Source organism: Mercenaria mercenaria, chromosome 11 (genome assembly GCF_021730395.1).
Source record: "Mercenaria mercenaria strain notata chromosome 11, MADL_Memer_1, whole genome shotgun sequence".
Taxonomy (NCBI): Eukaryota; Metazoa; Mollusca; class Bivalvia; order Venerida; family Veneridae; genus Mercenaria; species Mercenaria mercenaria.
In genome coordinates, this window is record NC_069371.1 from 29,143,057 (window position 1) to 29,162,366 (window position 19,310).

General features: G+C 32.9%; 2 protein-coding genes across 2 annotated transcripts; both read right to left on the minus strand.

Annotated features, from left to right (window-relative positions):
* Positions 1-2,970: 2,970 nt before the first annotated feature.
* LOC123530252 (uncharacterized) lies at positions 2,971-6,986 on the minus strand. Its single transcript, XM_053518261.1, has 3 exons — positions 6,818-6,986; positions 6,006-6,200; positions 2,971-5,517 (listed from the first exon to the last, which is right to left on the minus strand). The coding sequence occupies exons 1-3, from the start codon at positions 6,984-6,986 to the stop codon at positions 5,198-5,200; spliced, it is 684 nt and encodes a 227-aa protein (XP_053374236.1). The 3' UTR covers positions 2,971-5,197.
* Positions 6,987-7,941: 955 nt separating this feature from the next.
* Positions 7,942-9,215, minus strand: LOC128546730 (uncharacterized). The gene has a single exon (XM_053518007.1). It carries the CDS (start codon positions 9,213-9,215, stop codon positions 8,079-8,081), a length of 1,137 nt encoding a protein of 378 aa, XP_053373982.1. The 3' UTR covers positions 7,942-8,078.
* Positions 9,216-19,310: the final 10,095 nt, after the last annotated feature.

Below are 19,310 nucleotides of genomic sequence, written 5' to 3' on the forward strand. Positions count from 1 at the left end.
TTTAATATAGAAAGATATTCATTTATATTTTATTTTTATAATATGTATATACCGTTCTAACTGAAAAAAAAAAATGTTTATGATTAAAGACCTACTATAAAATAAATTCGGGTTTCATTTTGTATTGTTTTGTAAATAGCATTTCAACATAAACATAAATGATGTAATTACATGATGTGTACATCTAAATGACTTACAAAATGTGTTATAAGATTAGAGGAGAATTTTGTCTTGATTAGATTAAAACTAAACCAAAAGAAAGTAATCTTAAACTAAATTACCCTTCAACAACGTATGTTTATTGCTCTTGACTGCGTCTATTTTATCTCCCGGACACTCCTTGGGGCGATAAATGTCACAACTGGGATATATATTATACATCAAGACAAAATCCAAGTTGACGCCGTTCCCTTAAACGCGGAAACTGATATTTCCTTGTGCCGAACTAAGACGATTTATCCCCTTTTCTGTTTGAATCTTATGAAGTATGTCTAGTGATGTTATACGTCTTCGTTCATTAAGTCTTATGCTATTATTTTTCTTTTTCCAGGCTACACATTATACAATAATCATAAAGGGAGGTAATCAAACTAATTAATTCTATAATACTTTCGATTGAATTTGTACATTAATCAATGATCAAACCCCTGACAGGTATACAAATATTGAATAAAACAATTATCAAAGAAAGAAAATAGGAACTGACAAATTTTATATGCTTTATGTTTATAAAAGTGTCGAAATGTATTATGAACGTTATTCTGAATATCAGCATTACTAAGCGTCTGATTAGAGCAAGGCATAGGAATTTTCCCCATGTATTATATGATAGAATAAAAACCTAAAAGTTTATTTTTGTAATATGTGACCATGACTGAGAAAATGGGTCCAGATGAGGAAATTTGACATTTTCAGATTTTTGCATATTTAGAAAGTACATCCGTTCAGAAATAAATCCTGAAAATTTCAGAGGAAAATCTTCAATATTTTGAGTTTTATGACATTTTTTGTAACACAGATATTAAAAGTAAAAATAGAACATTTCAGTTAATATCCATTTTTTCAAGTTTATTTGTCACTGGTAATAGTTCACAATTGTAAGATAGGTTTATCTTCAGTTACAATGGCAGGATCTAATATAGATCCCTACTTAATACACAAATTGTTAATCAATTAAAATCGACAAGCTTTCAATAAAAATCATTACTCATATTGTGTTACCATGGCAACAACTATATTAAATTCCCTTTTTCTACATGCAAATACTTAAAAAAACATTTTCACTTGAAATAAGTTTTCAAAAAGTAAAATATTTGGAAAAAAATGTATTTTTAAATATGGCATGAAAATTTCACACAAAAATATGCAAAATGTTTGATTTTATAACCATCTTTATGACATGGGTAATAACCATAAGAAAAAGAAATTTTCGTCATTTTTCTTCACAAGTTATCTTTCACTTGCTGGTAATAAATGAGTTTTTTTTTAAATAAATGAAACTTCTATTATTATGAAATTTTATACTAGTGATGCTTACTTAAAAGTAGAAAAATTTAATCAATTTTAATTTTCCATATCATGTATTAAAACATTATTAAAATTGCGTTACCATGGCAACATATGCATTAATTTCCCTTTTCTTCAATAGTTGTAAAATAGAAGCTTAACTTGAAAGAATGTTTATAGTAAGTTATATATAATAAAAGTATAGGTATTCATAAATAAAATCTGAAGATTTACTATAAAAATCTTTAAAATGTTTGGTTTTATGACAGTTTTTGTACAATTGGCAAAATCCATAAGATTTAGGCATTATCATCATTGTGTCTTCATAGCTTGTCATACAATTGTTGGTAATAAATGTCTATTTTAAACCTTTTGTTACTATGAAATTGTATACTTTAGAAGCTTATTCAAAGTAGGAAAATACTGATAATTAAAATTGTCAATATTATCTATGAAAACACTATTCATATTGCGTTACCATGGCAACATATGCATTATATTCTTTTTTCTACGGTAGAATTTCAAAATAGAAGCTTTATTTGAAAAATGTTTCCAGTAATCTGAATTCTTGAAAGTATAGATATTCAAAAGCAAAATCTGAAAATTCCACACGAAAATATTAAATAAAGTTTGGTGCTATGATAGGTTTGGTAATATGGGTATTAACCATAAGTATAAACTATTTAAGCCATTGTTTCTTCAGTTTGTGTTTTTCACTTACTGTTAATAACTGGCTATCTTTAAATACATGGATCTTCTATTATAATAAAAATTATGTATATTTAGATTTTCACTTAAAGAGCAAATATCTAGCTAACAAAAATCCTTTACATTTTTTATAAAAGATGGTAAAATTGTGTTACCATGGCAACATATACATCTGATTCTGTTTCCAACATTAAAACTTTAAAACAAGAGATAAATCTGGAAAAGTGGTTCATTAAGTTGGATTTTATATAGTTTATGTATTCAAAAATAGAATCCGAAGATTTCTTGTAAAAATATAAAATATGTTAGGTTTTATGATAGATTTCATTACATGAGTATAACCATAAGAGTAAGACATTTCTGTCATTGTTTCTTCTTAATCTGTCTTTCACCTCTGGTAATAAATGACTATTAAAAAAAAAACATACATTACTAGGAAATTTTGAATTGTAGATGCTTATTATAAAGTAGAAAAATACAGCTAATTTAAAATCATATTTTCTAAGAAAAAATATTCAAATTGCGTTACCATGGCAACATAAGTATTAAACTCCTTTTTTTTTTCTATTATCATACTTTAAAACAACAGACTAATTTGAAATTATGTTGTTTATAAGTTAGATATTTGAAAGTATAAGTATCCAGGAAAAGAAATGTGAAAAACACACAAAACTACTTTAAAATACTCAGTTTTATGGTATGTTTTGTAACAAAAGTAATTATCGTAAGAATATAACATTTCAGTCATTCCTTCTGCATCATTTGTTTTTCACTGGCTAATTATAATGGAAAATATTAAAGAAAGTGGACATTCTATTACAATGGAATTATACATTGTATATCCCTAATTGAAAATACAAATCAATAACTTCTATGAAACATAATTTGAATTATGTAACCATGGCAACATATACACTAAATTCCTTTATCTAAAACTAGATGCCCATGGGCAACATGTCGAGCCCGTCAGCTGTCAAAAGGACTGGGAGTTGCACACGACACTCTGTCTCATTGAGGCAAACACTTATGCCAGTTAAAAAAAGATTACAAAAAGTTACAATATAAGTTATTTGTAGTAACAACAAAGGGAAGTAAATCTTAAAAAAAAAAAGAAAAAAAAATCTAAGTCCATACAAAAATCCTTACCAGTAGAGATAGGTCAAAATATGCCTCAAAATTGGATGTAACATGCATGTTGTACTACAGCAAAGTGGTCTTGATTTTTCCCTACAGCCAGTAATAAAAAAAGTTACAATATAAGCTATTTATAGTAACAACAAAGGGAAGTAATTCTAGGTTCTTGCGCATGACACTCCGTCTCATGATGGTGAACAACTGAGCCAAGTTACATCAAAGTCCCTCTATGCATGAAGAAGTAATGCCCCAGACAAAGTCATTCTTGTATCTGACCTTTGACCTCTAAGTGTGACCTTGACCTTAGACCTAATGACCTGGTTCTTGCGCAAGAGACTCCGTCTCATGGTGGTGAACATTAGTGCCAAGTTACATCAAAATCCCTCTATGCATGAAGAAGAAATGCTCCGGACAAAGTTGTCATTTTTGTATCCTTTGACCTCTAAGTGTGACCTTGACCTTACAGCTAGGGACCTGATTCTTGCGCAAGACACTCCGTTTCATGATGGTGAACAATTGTGCCAAGTAACATCAAAATCCCTCCATGCATGAAGAAGAAATGCTCCGGACAGTCATTACTGAATTTGACCTTTGACCTCTAAGTCTGACCTTGACCTTTGAGATAGGAACCTGGTGTTTGTGTATGACACTCCGTCTTACTGAGATTAACATTCATGCCAAATATAAACAAGATTGCTTCATGCATGTTAAAGTTATGGTCCGGACAAACAAATCCGGACGGACGGACGCACGCCCAAACAGCGAACAGCCACTTGGACAACTATGTCTTCACTTCCGCAAGGGGGCTCGACAAAAATACTTAATCAATACAACAGCTTTAGTTCAAGTACTTTTCTATTACAGGTCATATATTGATAACTTAATCATACATACTCAAGACTCTTTCATTCCTATAACAGCATGATTCACAGTTGGTTACCATGGCAACATATATAAAGCAATAGTTTTGGTATTGTAAGGTTGCATTCAACATGTATGTATATGTCAATAAATATCAAATGAGTTGGTTAAACATGTCTTCCTCCATACTACAATTCACTTTCTCAGGTAGTGTAACTAAAATTATAATGTAGATAGCACAAAAGATGAAACATCTTAGAACTACTGGTATCAGTATACAACAGTCAACTTCATTCATCAATTCTATGACAAAATCATTATATCTGTATTTGATAATCTCCTGAAACATAGAGTGATTCTTCAGTAGTTTTCTATTAAAGTGTATATTTTGATAGCATAGTCATACATTCTCAAGACCCTCTAATTACTATAAAAGCATGATGTACAGTTGGTAACCATTGCGACATATCTAAAAATGGTTTTGTTATGGTACCATAGCATTTAAAATGCATGTTTTAAATGTTTCTGTCAATAAACTCTTAATGGACTTGTATGAATATACAACTGTCAACATTATTTACCAAAAGGCAACATATCTTCTTTAAACACCAAAAAGCATACTTTTCTTAATACACACAGTTATGAATGTCTGTATATATGGTTTCTGCAAGGTTCCTTTGAAATTGAAATCTCAGACAGTACTTTTTGTATGAACTTTTTAATTCAACAACAGTTTTTTTTCTCTTACAGCCACTTCCCTTTTTCCAGTTCTCAGAGCAATCCTTGTTGATTACAATTTCAGTCTTTGGCACGATTGGTTTTGGACAAATTGATTCCTTTGATTTTTCAGATAAACAATGTTCTCTAATATGTTCATAAAGGCACCATTGTCTGGCTGGTGTCAATCCAGGACAAGGAGACACATTTGGCAATGTACCCTTTGGAGGAGACATTTTTAGCAAGCTGACTGATACAACTGGACTGTCACTTAAGATTTCACATTAACAATTCCAGGTGCTTCTGCAGATATGAAAAAGTGGTGATACTTGGTAATGCTCTTTAAAGGTTTAAAATACTGTGACAAGAAAGTTCTCCACTGATAGAATGTGACAGGCTTTGAATCATCATTGACCAACTGTGCAATGTTATGACCTTTCTGTGAAGACTGATCCACTGTGTCTGCAATGTCATGTAAGGTCTCAGCATTTACCCTCCTCCATCGATTTTTCCAAATTCCAAAGTGCCAGTCGGGTTCAAACTTTGTATGGCCTGCAATCATCGTTGAATACTCAATTGATCTATGATATCCTGTAACAAACAGGTAAATCAGTACATATTTTATTTTAAACAATAAACCTGGGTGTCATTTGGGTTTTTTTTTTTTCATTAATTATTTTATGTATCATTAATTACATAAAAGTATCATTAATTACATAAAAGTATCACCGACTGATAAAGGATTATTCTTACAACCAATGCTACCACAAATTGCCAGACAGACTGACAACAGGATGCGGCCAGTATATAAAATGTACTTTGTTTGTAGATTGTGATAAGTGCAAATAACATGTTGAACAAGCACATTTATTGTTATCATTATGTTAGCCCTTAACCTGCTTAACTTGTAAAATAGACTACCCCATCTTCCAGTAGAGACAGTACCATTTATAGTTTAAAGGTGTTCTCATAGAAAATGTGTCGACTGAATAGCAAACAGTGCAGATCATGACCAGACTGCACATACATGTCTCATGCAGTCCAACAGTTCAAAGAGATAAAAATATAGGGGTTGTTACCTAGTAAAACTCTCCACAGACCATACCACAGCACAATGTTGTTTTTATTCTGACCAGCAGCATTGTCAAAATGGAATTTGCTGTCTATCTCCCCATGACCATACCAATATAGGTAGTGGTGTACCATGCTGACAACACTGTCTGCCCCCTTACCAAATGAGTCACTTTCATCCACAAGATAAAACACTTGTTTTCCTAAAAAAAAATTAAGTCCTTACCATATATCAGAAACCTTTACAGTCTTCAGTCTAATCAAAATTCATTCCTGGGGCAATAAAATTTATTAAAATGTTATAGAAGAATATGATTATAGTAACTGCAGTGAGATTTTTACATCATTTAGGTTAATGTCAAACTTTTACTGTGTAGAATGTGTAAGAAAATTGACCCAGCTGTTATGATAACTAACTGTGTATAGAGTGCAAAGCTAGAAAAATCTTTGTTCTTTAAAAAAAGATTACTGACTTGTACCTCTGTGAATCTACTTCATTCTGAAAGTTACTGAGATACACTAGTACTTTTAATTATTTCTTTCGCCTCACATCTTCTTAGTCAGAAATTGGTTCATTAATTTTGAAAATAATCACATCAAAATCAATTTATTAGAAAAAAATACAATTTATTGATATTTTTTAATTTTAATTAATAAATCAAAATTCTTATTATTTATAATTATTTTCAGTTTAATAAGATATAATGTTATACAAGTACTGTGTTAAGCATTCAAATTGTTCTTGCACAGTTTTGACAGAGATATGAATAAATAATTACATGAAAATTACAATAGGAGCTAGTGGATGCATGTTGCTTACCTGATCCCTCACAGCACATCCCAAATACGTTGCATTTTCTTGGGGTCTTGAAGTAAACAGGGCCAACTTCCTGGCTGTAATGGGGTATATGTACCTGTTGAGCATAGTCCCAGCTGTAGTGGAACGAGCCATCAAAGGAACATGGTATATTATCTGAAAGAAGATACATTACATGTAAGTTGCAAACATAACCTAAATATTACATTAGCAATATGAAATGTTTTTATTAACTTACCACAAAATAATTTTAAAGTTATCATAGAATCCATTTTCTAAGATTTTCACACAGCAAGGATCAAATATTGAAAAAAAAAATCATTATATGAGCCGTGCCATGAGAAAACAAACATAGTGCGTTTGGGACCAGCATGGATCCCTACCAGACTGCGCATCCGTATAGTCTGGCCAGGACTCTTGTTGGTCACTTTCAAAGTCTTGATTGCAATTAAGGAAACTGTTAGCAAACATCATGGATCCTGACCAGACTGCATGGATGTGCAGGCTGGTAGGGATCCATGCTGCCGCAAACACACTATGTTTGTTTTCTAATGGGGCGGCTCATATCCTAAATTCCCACTATAAATATACAATCATCCTGTTACAAAACATTATGAAACAACAATACTGGCAATAGAGTAGTTCCTAGAAAGAAATTACATGACTAATATGATACTCACAGCAAAAACAGTTGCATTTTATAAATACCTTGGCTTTGCTACTACGTTCTATTTTTTGTATTAAGTAAAACATTCAGGGAGTGTGTCCAGTGATATTCTGTCTGGGGACTACTCATGTGACAGAACTGTTCAGTGTTTTGCTGTAAAACAGTCTAAAAAACTGACCAATGCCATTCATAAATCTGCTGCATTTGAAAATTTATTTTTTTTGTGAACTAAGAGAGAGAAAAACTAAACATCTACACCAAAGATAGAGCACTGTTAAACTATATCAAAAGGATTACGCAGTTTTATACTTCTTAGCATGCTAGTAAGTGGCAATTGTATCTGTCTTTACAAACCCGTGCAGCTTGATCATGACCTGCACTGGTTGCTATTCTATCAGTGAAGTTTCAATGAATACCAAATTATGTACTATATTCAAAGGTAGTGAAAGATTGAAAAGATGGAAGTAGTCAAATTTAGAAAATTAGCAAGGTAAGAATTTTAATATGACTGAATTGATAATAGATGTTTATTAATAATATGCTATTACTCTTTTCAAAACTACACTTTCAATGTATGTACAGTAAAATCAGGCAGATTTATTCATGAATCTCACCATCACTTTTGTATTCTGGAGGCAAGAGACTGTAGTTAAGTTTACTATCCATGCATTGTTGCCTGTAATATTCCCTTTGTTGCTTTGCAGCATTTAAATGAGCTTGATACTCAACAAGAAGAGCTGTTTTTTCCTCTTCCGGCAAATTCCCACTATTACTTATCTCATATGAAAATTTTTGACATTGCTGACAAATATCTGTACAGGGTTTGCAAACATTTATGTAAGGACACAGGTCATGCCATGTCCTTTGAATTGTCCTCAGACTAACTGTTCTGTACTGTAATTGCGTGGCAAGCTTTTCATACTTCTGATGTATGTCAGACACAGTATTATCTGACGGTAAGATAAGAACATGTGATTCTTTGAAATTTGGTAATCTACCGGGCAGTGGAAGCCCATTATCCCGGGCATATCTACAAATAAATGTTTTTATCCGTTCTCGGTCTTCAAAGGTAAGGCTATGTGAGGGTTGGACACCTTTTCTGCCATGAATACGAGGTTTAAAGCCATCAACATCCAATGACCGACCTACTGCCTGCAACTTTTTCTTGTCAATGCCATGAGCAAAGCAGAATGTAGCTCTACAAACTCTTTTACCAGACAAATAAAATTCCTGATATGGCCTTTCCCTCTCTTTTTTAACATGCTTCTTACCATCCGTTAAACTGTCAGAATGTCTGTGACCTAATAACTCGGACTTAAGTGCTATACCTAACTCATCTCTAGACAACTCTTTGTAGTTTTCCCTCAACTCAATCAAAAAATCAAAATCTACAACAGTACTACGTGGTTTTCTGTAGAATGATTTGCATCCACATGTATTTGTTTTGAATTGGGCTTGGCAGTTGTACTCTTTAAAATCTGCTTCATTAAACTCTAGAGGGACATGTTCACTGTCATCATCAATGTCAGAATCATAATTAATATCAGACTCTTCATCACTTGTATCTCCTGTCGGACTACATAAAACAGAGGGGTTTTGTTGGTTCGACTGTGGTGTTAATATTCTGTCGTTAAAGTACAAATTGTCAACTTCATTCAGCTCTTCAATAAAGTCTTGATCTTGAAAATCTGTTAGCTCATACGGTACTGTGCTTGTAGCACTAGACTGACTCATTTTAAACAATAAATTTCATTTTAAATTTCCCTCGGTATGACACTGATCCTGGTATCTATAAACAAACATGGGTTAGCAACAATATTTACTTCCGGGTACCTGTACGTGACAAGTTAGTAATTCTTTCCAAGACTTCGAGGCAATATTTCATATATATTACGCTAACAACTGTTTATAAAGGTACTGACCTAATCAGTAAACAATATTACAAGTCTCATATCCTATCACGGTTGGACAGAAAGTAGTTTAACGAAAGTAAACTTCACATGTTTTTTGGTAAATCCGAAACCGGAAACAATTTAAGCAAAGGGGAAACAATCGATTTTGACCGAAATATTTTTGCTTTAGGCGTAATACCATTAAATTTTTTGCATGCCCAACGTCTAAATATTCATTCTCTTAGAAGTTGTTATTAATCATGTAACAAATACTCGTATTTTAACGGTCAAACTTTTGCTAATTGAAACAGGTGGTAGAAAGCAGCGCGCGTAAACTTGGCGCAACTTTAAACGTCGTTTCTCGATATTACGTCATGCCGCATCTGGACCGGTTTTCAAAGACGACGTCACATATAAGTGTTAAGAATGATCTTGTAAACATCGTATATGAAAATGATAACCGTTTCTATCGGGATAAATAAAGTTTCTTTATACATGCAGCGATGGTGCACAATATTTCAATATTGTATTATGACAAAAGAGTACATTTTCTTTCTTTTCTATCGATATCATTTTGTCTTACAAACGGAGATAATATGAATTTATGAATTACTTTATGGACAAATGTTTACTAAACTTGCATTGATCAGGTGATTTAAGTATAATTACTTAACTTGTTGACTGTTTTTAAGACAATGTTTATAATAAAACAAGTTAGTTTATATTTTACAGATTACTCCAAGAATTGAAAAGTTCTTCTTGACACATTGTCGCCTAGAGTTCTACGGAATGGATATGCTTTTATAGATCGTTGCATATAGAGAACTGTTCCATAATGGAGTGAAGTACCAAGGACGATACATTTGCCTCGTTTAAATTTCTTTTATACATAGAGAGTTACATTTTCTTGTAAGATAGAAAGATAGAAGACAGTAGTTTATCATAATATAAGTGCAAAACTGATTCTTATCATAGTCTCATTAAGATATCAATGCATTGTGAAAATTCAAATGACTTTATATGAATTCGTAAGCTTAATAACATGATATGTTTGGAAGACAAATTTGATGAACGTATATGTTTTGGCTAGCGAATGAACATCTATGGATTATATTATCTTCACGGAGGATAATTTTTTTTTCGGCAAAAAATTGTGGGGGGGGGGGGGGGGGGGGAAGAGGATGTCAGGCCACCAGAAGATGGTAGCTGGTCTTGAGACTTGGTATCTTTCTACTCCCCACCCCCTCTCCCCCCTCCCACGACAGAGTTAGGGTTGAGTAGCCGCCTCGCAGTACACTGACCGGGAAAGTATATTCATATATGTATGTTTTCCTTGTAAGAATTAAAGAAAATTGATAGTTTTGTATATCACTGAAGTTGAATTGAACAGGATATAATTATAAAGCAGTTTGCAGTTTTTTGCTTTACAGTATAAATATGTGCAGTTTTCGTTTACTTTGAAATGTATTAAAGTACATGCACGATGTGTTGGTGTTAACTCTATTAGATAATGTGTTAACAATGTCGATACATAACAATGCAGATAACAAATCCTAAATGTGAATTTATGTATTTGTTTTCCTTTCTTCCCTTGATTTACTTTGATTATAGGATAAATGATTTATTTACGTTTGAGCGTAGTGAATTAGGAAATAAAGGTTCTTATTGTATATTGTAATATATTAAATATGTTCGTTTACTTAATGTATATATTTTCATCATAATTAGGCAGTCACATATCATGACTAGTACTCTTGGATGCCATACAAACATAAACGTTTATTCATCTTACTCACATGAAAGCAGGTGTTGGTCAAATGACTTTGTTCCTGTTTAGTTCTGTATTTATCTTTTGCTACTTCTGTGTATGTCTAATTCGTTACATAATATATATTCTACACGTATTCAGTGTGTTCAAATGTTATATGTTCTGACTTAGCGAAATGTAAGTAAAAAAGTTAACATTTTGTGTGGTCCCACTGTCATGAGGTTAATTACACACAACTTGATGGACTGTAGAGGCAAATGTTTATTTTTGCATAATACCCGATCAGGTGTTTAACGTGGATGAAATACAAGTAAACAGATATCAATTTAACAACGCAATAGTCACCAAAACGAAGCCGTGATATCAACTACGTGGTACCGTTCGGTAGGGGGATTTTAAGAATCATAATTAAAACAGAGTTTTAATTATCAAGAAATAATAAATATATCCCTATATTTCATCAGTTAATAAACTATGAGCAGGAGTTCGGATGCGTAATAATTAAATCACGAGTGCGAATGATGAATGATTTAATGATTCGCACCCGAACGACTGCCTACATTTTATGAATTGATAAAATTATTGAAATATATTCATTTTTTCCATCCTAACCGCCCAAATTCTTCGCATTTTACAACACTGCATTTAAGCTCGATACGTCATTCGGCAAGCTGTAGCTTGCTATAAAAACCTACCCACGATTTGAAAGCGTTGCATTATGATAACGGAAGTTTACGATATTTAGTAATTTTGAATTAAAGTATAAAGTAGCAACAACTGCGAAAATGCCAATAACATTTAAGGTCTAGTATAAAAAAATCAGAAGTAAGTACTTTTTTTTTCAAAATTCATGACGTCTATGCAGTTTCTAAAATTAGTACAAGTCACTTACGCAGACAATCCGATTCATATATTATTAGTTACACTGCTTGTTCACCAACAAGCAGTGTAACTAATAATATATGTATTGGATTGTCTGCGTAAATGACTTGTACTAATTTTAGCGATTTTATCTTGTCGACTACCCTTTACTCACATGCTATAATCTAGTATTTTGTATTTTGTTTGAATTAAAATTCATATCTGAAATGTACTAGCAATATATGGAATATATCCTGTCTCCACGTGACGTCTATTGACCAATAGAAATGCAAGAAACTTGTAGGAGGCAAGATAAAGTGAAATATACACCAGGACATTGTAGCATATAAACTACGTAAATACTGGAGTCTGGACGATTATAGTAGTTGGCATATGTGATGCCTGCATTAACTGCACGAATATATTGTGAAATAGAAGGCCAGATAGATGAAACTGATATTGAACTGGCAACTTTTCGGTACGGTAACTTTAAACACGGCTTACATTTTCCCACGGTGAAAATTTCCTCTAAGTTATAGATAAATATATAGATCTATAAGTTAGTAAGTGTTCGTTACCGAAAAAAATATACCAAAATGTATTTTATATCTCTCTTTATACCATTTAGCACTGGAAAACGTCTACACTGCATAAAAAAGAATCATATGATGATAGGTGAATAGGCTCACCGACAAGAACGATTAGGAGACTCGCTAGAATTTACCTTTCGAATCTTATACAACCATCGCCTATATACGTGTATGAAATAATTTTGTGTTGAAACTGACTTTCAAGAAACACTGTTTCAAGTCATGTCTTTACATAACATATACTGTATTGTTAGCAACAATATTATATTTTTATACTTTGCGAGGCATGGCTCTATGGCTGTATTTGTGGTGCTCTGTGCTTCCGGGAAATCTACCCTTACTTAATTATTACCTTTTATCTTTCATAACCTTGTGGTGCCTTTTCTTCTTTGTGTTTTTCTTTTAATCTGAAAGTAATATGTCCTTTTTTACTTATTATTTATAATAGGTTTAAATTAAAGGAATAGATTGTAACAGATTTTAATGTCAGAAATGCTTTCTTATTAGTTTCGTTTTTAGTGTCAAAACGTAAATAGATCAGAAATAAAGCAATAATAAGACTACAAAATACCGGACTTTCTAGCAAAAACGCTTCCAGACAAGTTGTCACTAAGTGTAAGATTATAATCAAGGCAAATCGCTGTATAGTGACATATAAATATGTTGTTGTTTCTTGTTTAAAGTCGTAGGAAGCACATTTTATTCTCTTAATTTCCAACACATAACCAGACAGAATAAAGCTGACTTACACTTTTTGTTAGTTATTGATATCGCACATGGACACTTTCAGATGGCATGCACTCAGGATGTCAGTATAAATTATAAGCTTCGTTAAGGCTCTGCTAGAAGATGTAAAAAGCATAATACTCAAGCATGCCAGACATTACTCTTGTTTTATTGACAAATATTGTTTTATTTCGTTTACAGTTTTCCACAGATACATTGATTGATTAAAGCATGCGTATCAACTCATAACGGGATAAGTTTCAGCAACAAAAGAACTATCGATATGGCCTCTCTTTAGAATTATATATGTATATTTGTATAATATTTGTGTAATGCTTGCAAAAAAAAACATTTTATGTATAAGTTTTGGTAAATGTTTGTGAAAAATGAAAATTATATGTACAAGATTTGTTTAATGTTTGTGAATAAAATTTCTTAGGGATGGCAACGAATAGCAATTTTGGTATTCGAATATTCGGTCAACCTTCCGAACGAATATTCGAATATTCGGTCATCAAATGATCAACAAATAAACTCAAAATCAATAAATGAAGAATGCATGCTGTATCTGTTTGGAGTTTTTGAGTTCTTCCTGGTTAAGATTTATATAATTTACAGTGAGACGATATTAAAGAGCAATTGTTTCACTTTCATGAAAAATGTGTCAGAAAAGTTAAATTCCACTGCTACTTTTGCATTTGAATTGTAATATAGTAAAGCGTCGTGTTCCATCCTACTTTAGAATTTATTAAATTGTGCTAGTTAAATTGTGTATATGAATTAGATAAAATTGAAAAAAAAGTATTTGAGAAAATGTCAATAAGACTTGTCGGCTCAATTTTTTGTACTTAACAAATCAGCTATTCCATTTTGACGAGAACAATTACGATGAAATGTTTATTTAGTGCATTTATACAGTAAGCCATCGATTGACTACGATATTTAACTTTAAATATTTTTTATATTTTTGTGTTTTACATTACATGCCTTTGCGTATGTTAGGGTTTCACCTGGCGGGGATAACTTTTATTTACACTGTCCTGTGACTTTGGGACATGGTGGGGGTAAGAGTGAGGTTAGGTGCACCATAAACCGGTTTAAGCTCCCCAGTGGTGGTTTTGCCACTGATCTTTCCAAGGCGGTGCCCCACTGTGTTCCTTTATTTGTTTGTTTTGTCATTGTCTGTTTGCTTTGTGTGCGTATGTGTGTGTTGATCGTGTGCGCGTCCGCGTGCTGGGTTTGCGTTTGGGGAGGCTGTGTTTTAAGAACGTGGCTTTCCCTGTTGGATAGTCTTCCTTGTTTTAATGTTATAGGAGCAATACCTGTACTTCTACAATGATCATATCATTTATTTTCGTGTGCATCCGTACAGGTATTTAATTTGTCATGATATGGTGCACAAGAAATGAATAAGTGGGTAGCATTAGAAGATTATATGACTTTTGTTTTAATTGAATTGGTAAGGTTAGCTTTAAATAAACTTATCAATCTAACTACAGCTCTGACTTCGTCAGCAGGCTAGTTAATTCAAATGACTTTTTGTAATCATTTTGTACAGTTTCGCATACGTATGAAACATTTCGATGGCTTTTCAAGTGTAACAACATTGCTGCTAAAATCCAGGTATCAAACAGACACCAGATCTTGTCTCAACGGCATGTGAAAGAATACTTGTTATATTATTAGACTGATAGAGAGCGATATACCGTCTATACACGTTTAAGTACGGTGCAGTGATTGACATAAAGATATCAATAGTGCCCATATTCACCAGCGTTTAAAGCTTGGAACCTAGATATTGTAAGGGAAAATCAAAGTTACTATTATTTTGTTTATAATAGATCAATACTAATGCAATTTTGCAATCTGTTGCTTCGGAATTAATATTCATTCAAAGTTTCCTTATTCTCCGTGCTTTCTTTAAACATTACAAGGCCAAAAAGAAAGTTTTTATGTATTAAACGAAGTTTAATATAGTCAGAGTATTAGTATTGGCATTTTCGAATACAGAACGAAATTAACAAGATGGTCCCATAAATTTATTTTCTACAAAACTCAATTATAATGTCTTCTTCTCTATACAAAAGTTATCAATAAACTCTAAATCAACGGAACTCCAGGGAATGTCATTTACGAAGTTTCAGATTTCATCTCTTAGAAATTAAGGTATAAAGACCATGCAAGTGTTCATTAAAGCTTTTTTCCCCAATAAATTAACTGTATGTGAGAGTTCGATCTCAGGATGGGGCGTTAGTTCTCCATGACGATTTGATAAAAGACAGTGTGCTTGAAATAATTCGTCCCCAACCTCTAATTCATGCGTGGAAGTTGGCAGTTACTTGCGGAGAACAGGTTTGTACTCCTACAGAATCCAAGAACACTAATTAGTTTAACTACCCGCCGTTTCATAACTGAAATACTGTTGCAAATTGGCGTTACACAAACAAAAACAAAGACTACACGATTCCTGTTTATTTGATTATTAAATCACAATATTCGGTCTTCAGACGAAACTCACAAATGTTCAGCTTGACAAAATTTCATCTTTTCGAGACAAAAATAGGCAATATATTTTCAGTAAACATATCATTCTGCTATTTAGGTGTCTCCTCTTTGTTACAAAAACATTTAATTTAGGAATGTCCGTCGTGTGTAAGAAATGAAATGAAATTTTCTTTATAGGACAGGTAATATAGGTAGGAAAAATACATAATATGTACATATAATTGTTAGAGAAACTAAACAAACATCAACAAAAAGACCAACAAGACCACAAACAACATATTGTGTGCAGTTTAAATTCCACTTACGTTTTCCTGACCCCATTTACAGGAAAAGGGTTGAAAGATTATCGTAAAATTATATTTATAGGACCTACGTAAACATCAAAATATTAATTGGCCATTACCGATTTATTATTCAAGTTAAAGCAAACAATGGACTAAGACAACCGTAAGCTAATTAGCTTCCTGCCCAATACCCTTATCATTGTTATTGTAAATTATTCATGTAATGACTTGAACAAATAACATATATTTAAACCAAGGCAAACAAAACAGTTTTACCAGTTATAGAACGATCGCTAGAACCGTATCATTTAGTTTACTTTGTTTCTGTTAGCGTTTTAAGGTATGACATATTTTAATTGATTGAAACGTAAATGAAGTCTGTAAACATGAACAATTAAAAGAGAAAATCATTTCAGGCATAGCGGAAGAGAACAGTATATGCCAGTTATATCATCCTTGTTTCGTTAATGCAGTGCGATTCATATTACATACGAGGGATGTTCGAAATGAATTGCATATTTCTATCTGGAGACTTCAAATTTCAAGTTAGCCCAAAAGGGCTCATTTCATGCCCTCGAAGTACTCCCCGTGGCTAGAAATATGCAAAGTTTCAGCCGATGTATCCACTTCTTGAAGGCGTCACGGTACGCTGATTTGGGCACAGTAATAAGGTACTGATGAATGGCAGATCCAAGTGGTTGTCGGGACTGGTATTTCCGCCCAGCAAAGAATGATTTCAATTTCGGAAACAAAAAGAAATCACATGGGGCAAGGTCTGGGGAATACGAGGGGTGAGGCAAAACAGTTACGTTTTCTTTCTTCAAAAACGCCGTAACTACTGCGGAGGTATGAGCGGGGCATTGTCATGTAGAAAACGGACATGTTTAAAACCAGTGGCAGGGCGTCATTTCTGATAATACTTTTTCAGTTTCTTCAGTACTACGTCTTTGTAGTACTTTCCGGTGATGCTTTTGCCCTTTTACACCGGCACTTTTATTGCGACTCCTTCACCAGAGAAGAAGATTGCATACAAAACCTTCTTTGCACTCAAAGAACGTTTGGCAATTATTGGGCGTTTGCTGTGTTTAGTGGCCCAGATCTTATTGCTAACCTTTCTGACGGGCTCAAAATAATGGACCCAGGTTTCATCACCTGTGACAACATTGGCAAACTGCTTTTTGTCATATTTTGGAAACATTTGAAGCAACTTTTTGGCCACTTTAACCCGTTGCCTCTTTTGCTCATCAGTCAACAGATGTGGCACCCATCTAGCAGAAATCTTTCTGACTTTCAAATGCTTCTTCAAAATAAGTTGAACCGTTGATAGTGATATGCCTACCTTTCGTGCAATATCAAGAACTGTAAATCTGGCATCTCCTTCAATGATTTCCTTTATTTTGGAAACGATTTCTTTACGAGATGCAGATTTTGGCCTACCTGATTTCGGTGCATTTTTGATGGACTCTACACCAGAATCAAATTTCTTTTTCCACCGCCAAACTGTGTCATAAGACACACAAGAAGGTCCATAAGCAGTAGAAAGTTCAGTCATCAGCTGCTTCAAAGAACAACCAAGTTTTGAGCGAGCTTTGATGTAAGCCCGTATTTCATCTTTCTTGCCGACGCTTCTACCAACCATTTTTACTACAGTGGTCAATGATTGCGTGTATTCAAATGGCAAATTTTATGTCTTACACTTAGTCTAACATGTACATTTATACACCGTTGTGTAGGTATTGAATAACCCTATACATGTAGGTATTGGTTTTATCGTGCCCCACGTGGATATCGAGCTAGAGGACAATAAGCAATTCATATCGAACACTCCGCGTAAAATGCAGCATTGGATTTTCTTGCAATGGCAAGCATTGGTATTTTTAGGTTGCATTCACCTAACCATCTTTTACACCTTAGTATCATGACAAATCATAGGTGATGATTTTTAATGCATGCATACAAATTACTAGAACCAAGCGTTTGCCATAAATGTTCGTCATTGAGGTACGTGTATATTTATTTAAGACATTTTGACTGAATTACGTTTGCCTTTAACTACGATATTGATTACTTTGTTTTCTGTTTGAAAACTACTTTTCATTTACATCATATCTATGTAATAACAGACCATACAATGCATATTCATGTTAGAAAATAAAATTTGCAAACTAAACTGAAAGTTAAACACATCCATAAGACTCTATTGTGACAGTAGAGAAATTAGAAAAGCTTAGTGAAGAAAAACAATAATACGTTAATGCAACACTTTGATATCCTTTATATCATTTTAATTATCCGTAGTCATTGTGACATCAATTACATTCCATTTTGATATAATGATGGCAGAAATTGGTCACAGCTTTATGTAAGTACCAACATATCACTGTAAGCAATTAACAAGGCCCAAAAACAGAGGCCTGTTACCAACAAACTTCTTAATACATCTAGTGAAGGCTGACCCAACCGCCACAAGAAATACATTGATATGTTTTACATGTGTTATTGAGCATTAATCACGCGTCTATATTTATACTACGTTTAAACGTGATTAAAGAATGTTTCTTTTTGTGTGTTTGTTCACGGCTGTGGCATGAATATCACACATAGACGTTGACTGAAATATCCATTTAAATCAAGTAACGCTACATTGGTTGAAACATTTTGAACTTTTTATTGTAAATTCTCAACTGAAAGGGACTTTGTTCTTAAAAACTATAGTTTGCCAAAATAGGGCAATGTTTCCATACAGTCCTCTTAATACCTAGGTTAACTGTAATGTAAACTCACCGAATAACGTTACCGTTGAATTAAATTTAATTTAAAGAAATATACTTCCTTTTTGCACAAGCATTTGCATACAGAGAGTGTATAAAAATTTGAACCTGGTTTGTAAACTAAACAAACAGCTTAAGATTGGCAAAATAAGGTAAATGCAGACTAACCAAAGAGGTATCTTGAATAGTTGGCACTTCATTATCCTCGATTAATGCTTGAAAAGCATGTCTATGGTATCTGTATTTAAAATGCCTAATTGTTTTATTTTCCATTATTCAATATTTTTATCTTTCTATGTCCTTTTGATCTGCCACACTGCTGACAATTAATTAGACTAGACCAATTTCTTATAAAAACCCATTTTGTAAGAGTCGTCTGTGATTTGATTTCTACGAAAAAGATATTCATCAAAGTCCTATGATATCTATATG

Coding starts and splice junctions, on each gene's coding strand:
- LOC123530252 (XM_053518261.1), bottom strand. CDS start 6,986: ATGTATCTTCTTTCAGATAATATACCATGTTCCTTTGATGGCTCGTTC. Junction 6,201..6,817: donor GATGTGCTGTGAGGGATCAG/GTAAGCAACATG, acceptor ATTTTTTTTTAG/GAAAACAAGTGTTTTATCTT. Junction 5,518..6,005: donor TCTGTGGAGAGTTTTACTAG/GTAACAACCCCT, acceptor TGTTTGTTACAG/GATATCATAGATCAATTGAG.
- LOC128546730 (XM_053518007.1), bottom strand. CDS start 9,215: ATGAGTCAGTCTAGTGCTACAAGCACAGTACCGTATGAGCTAACAGAT.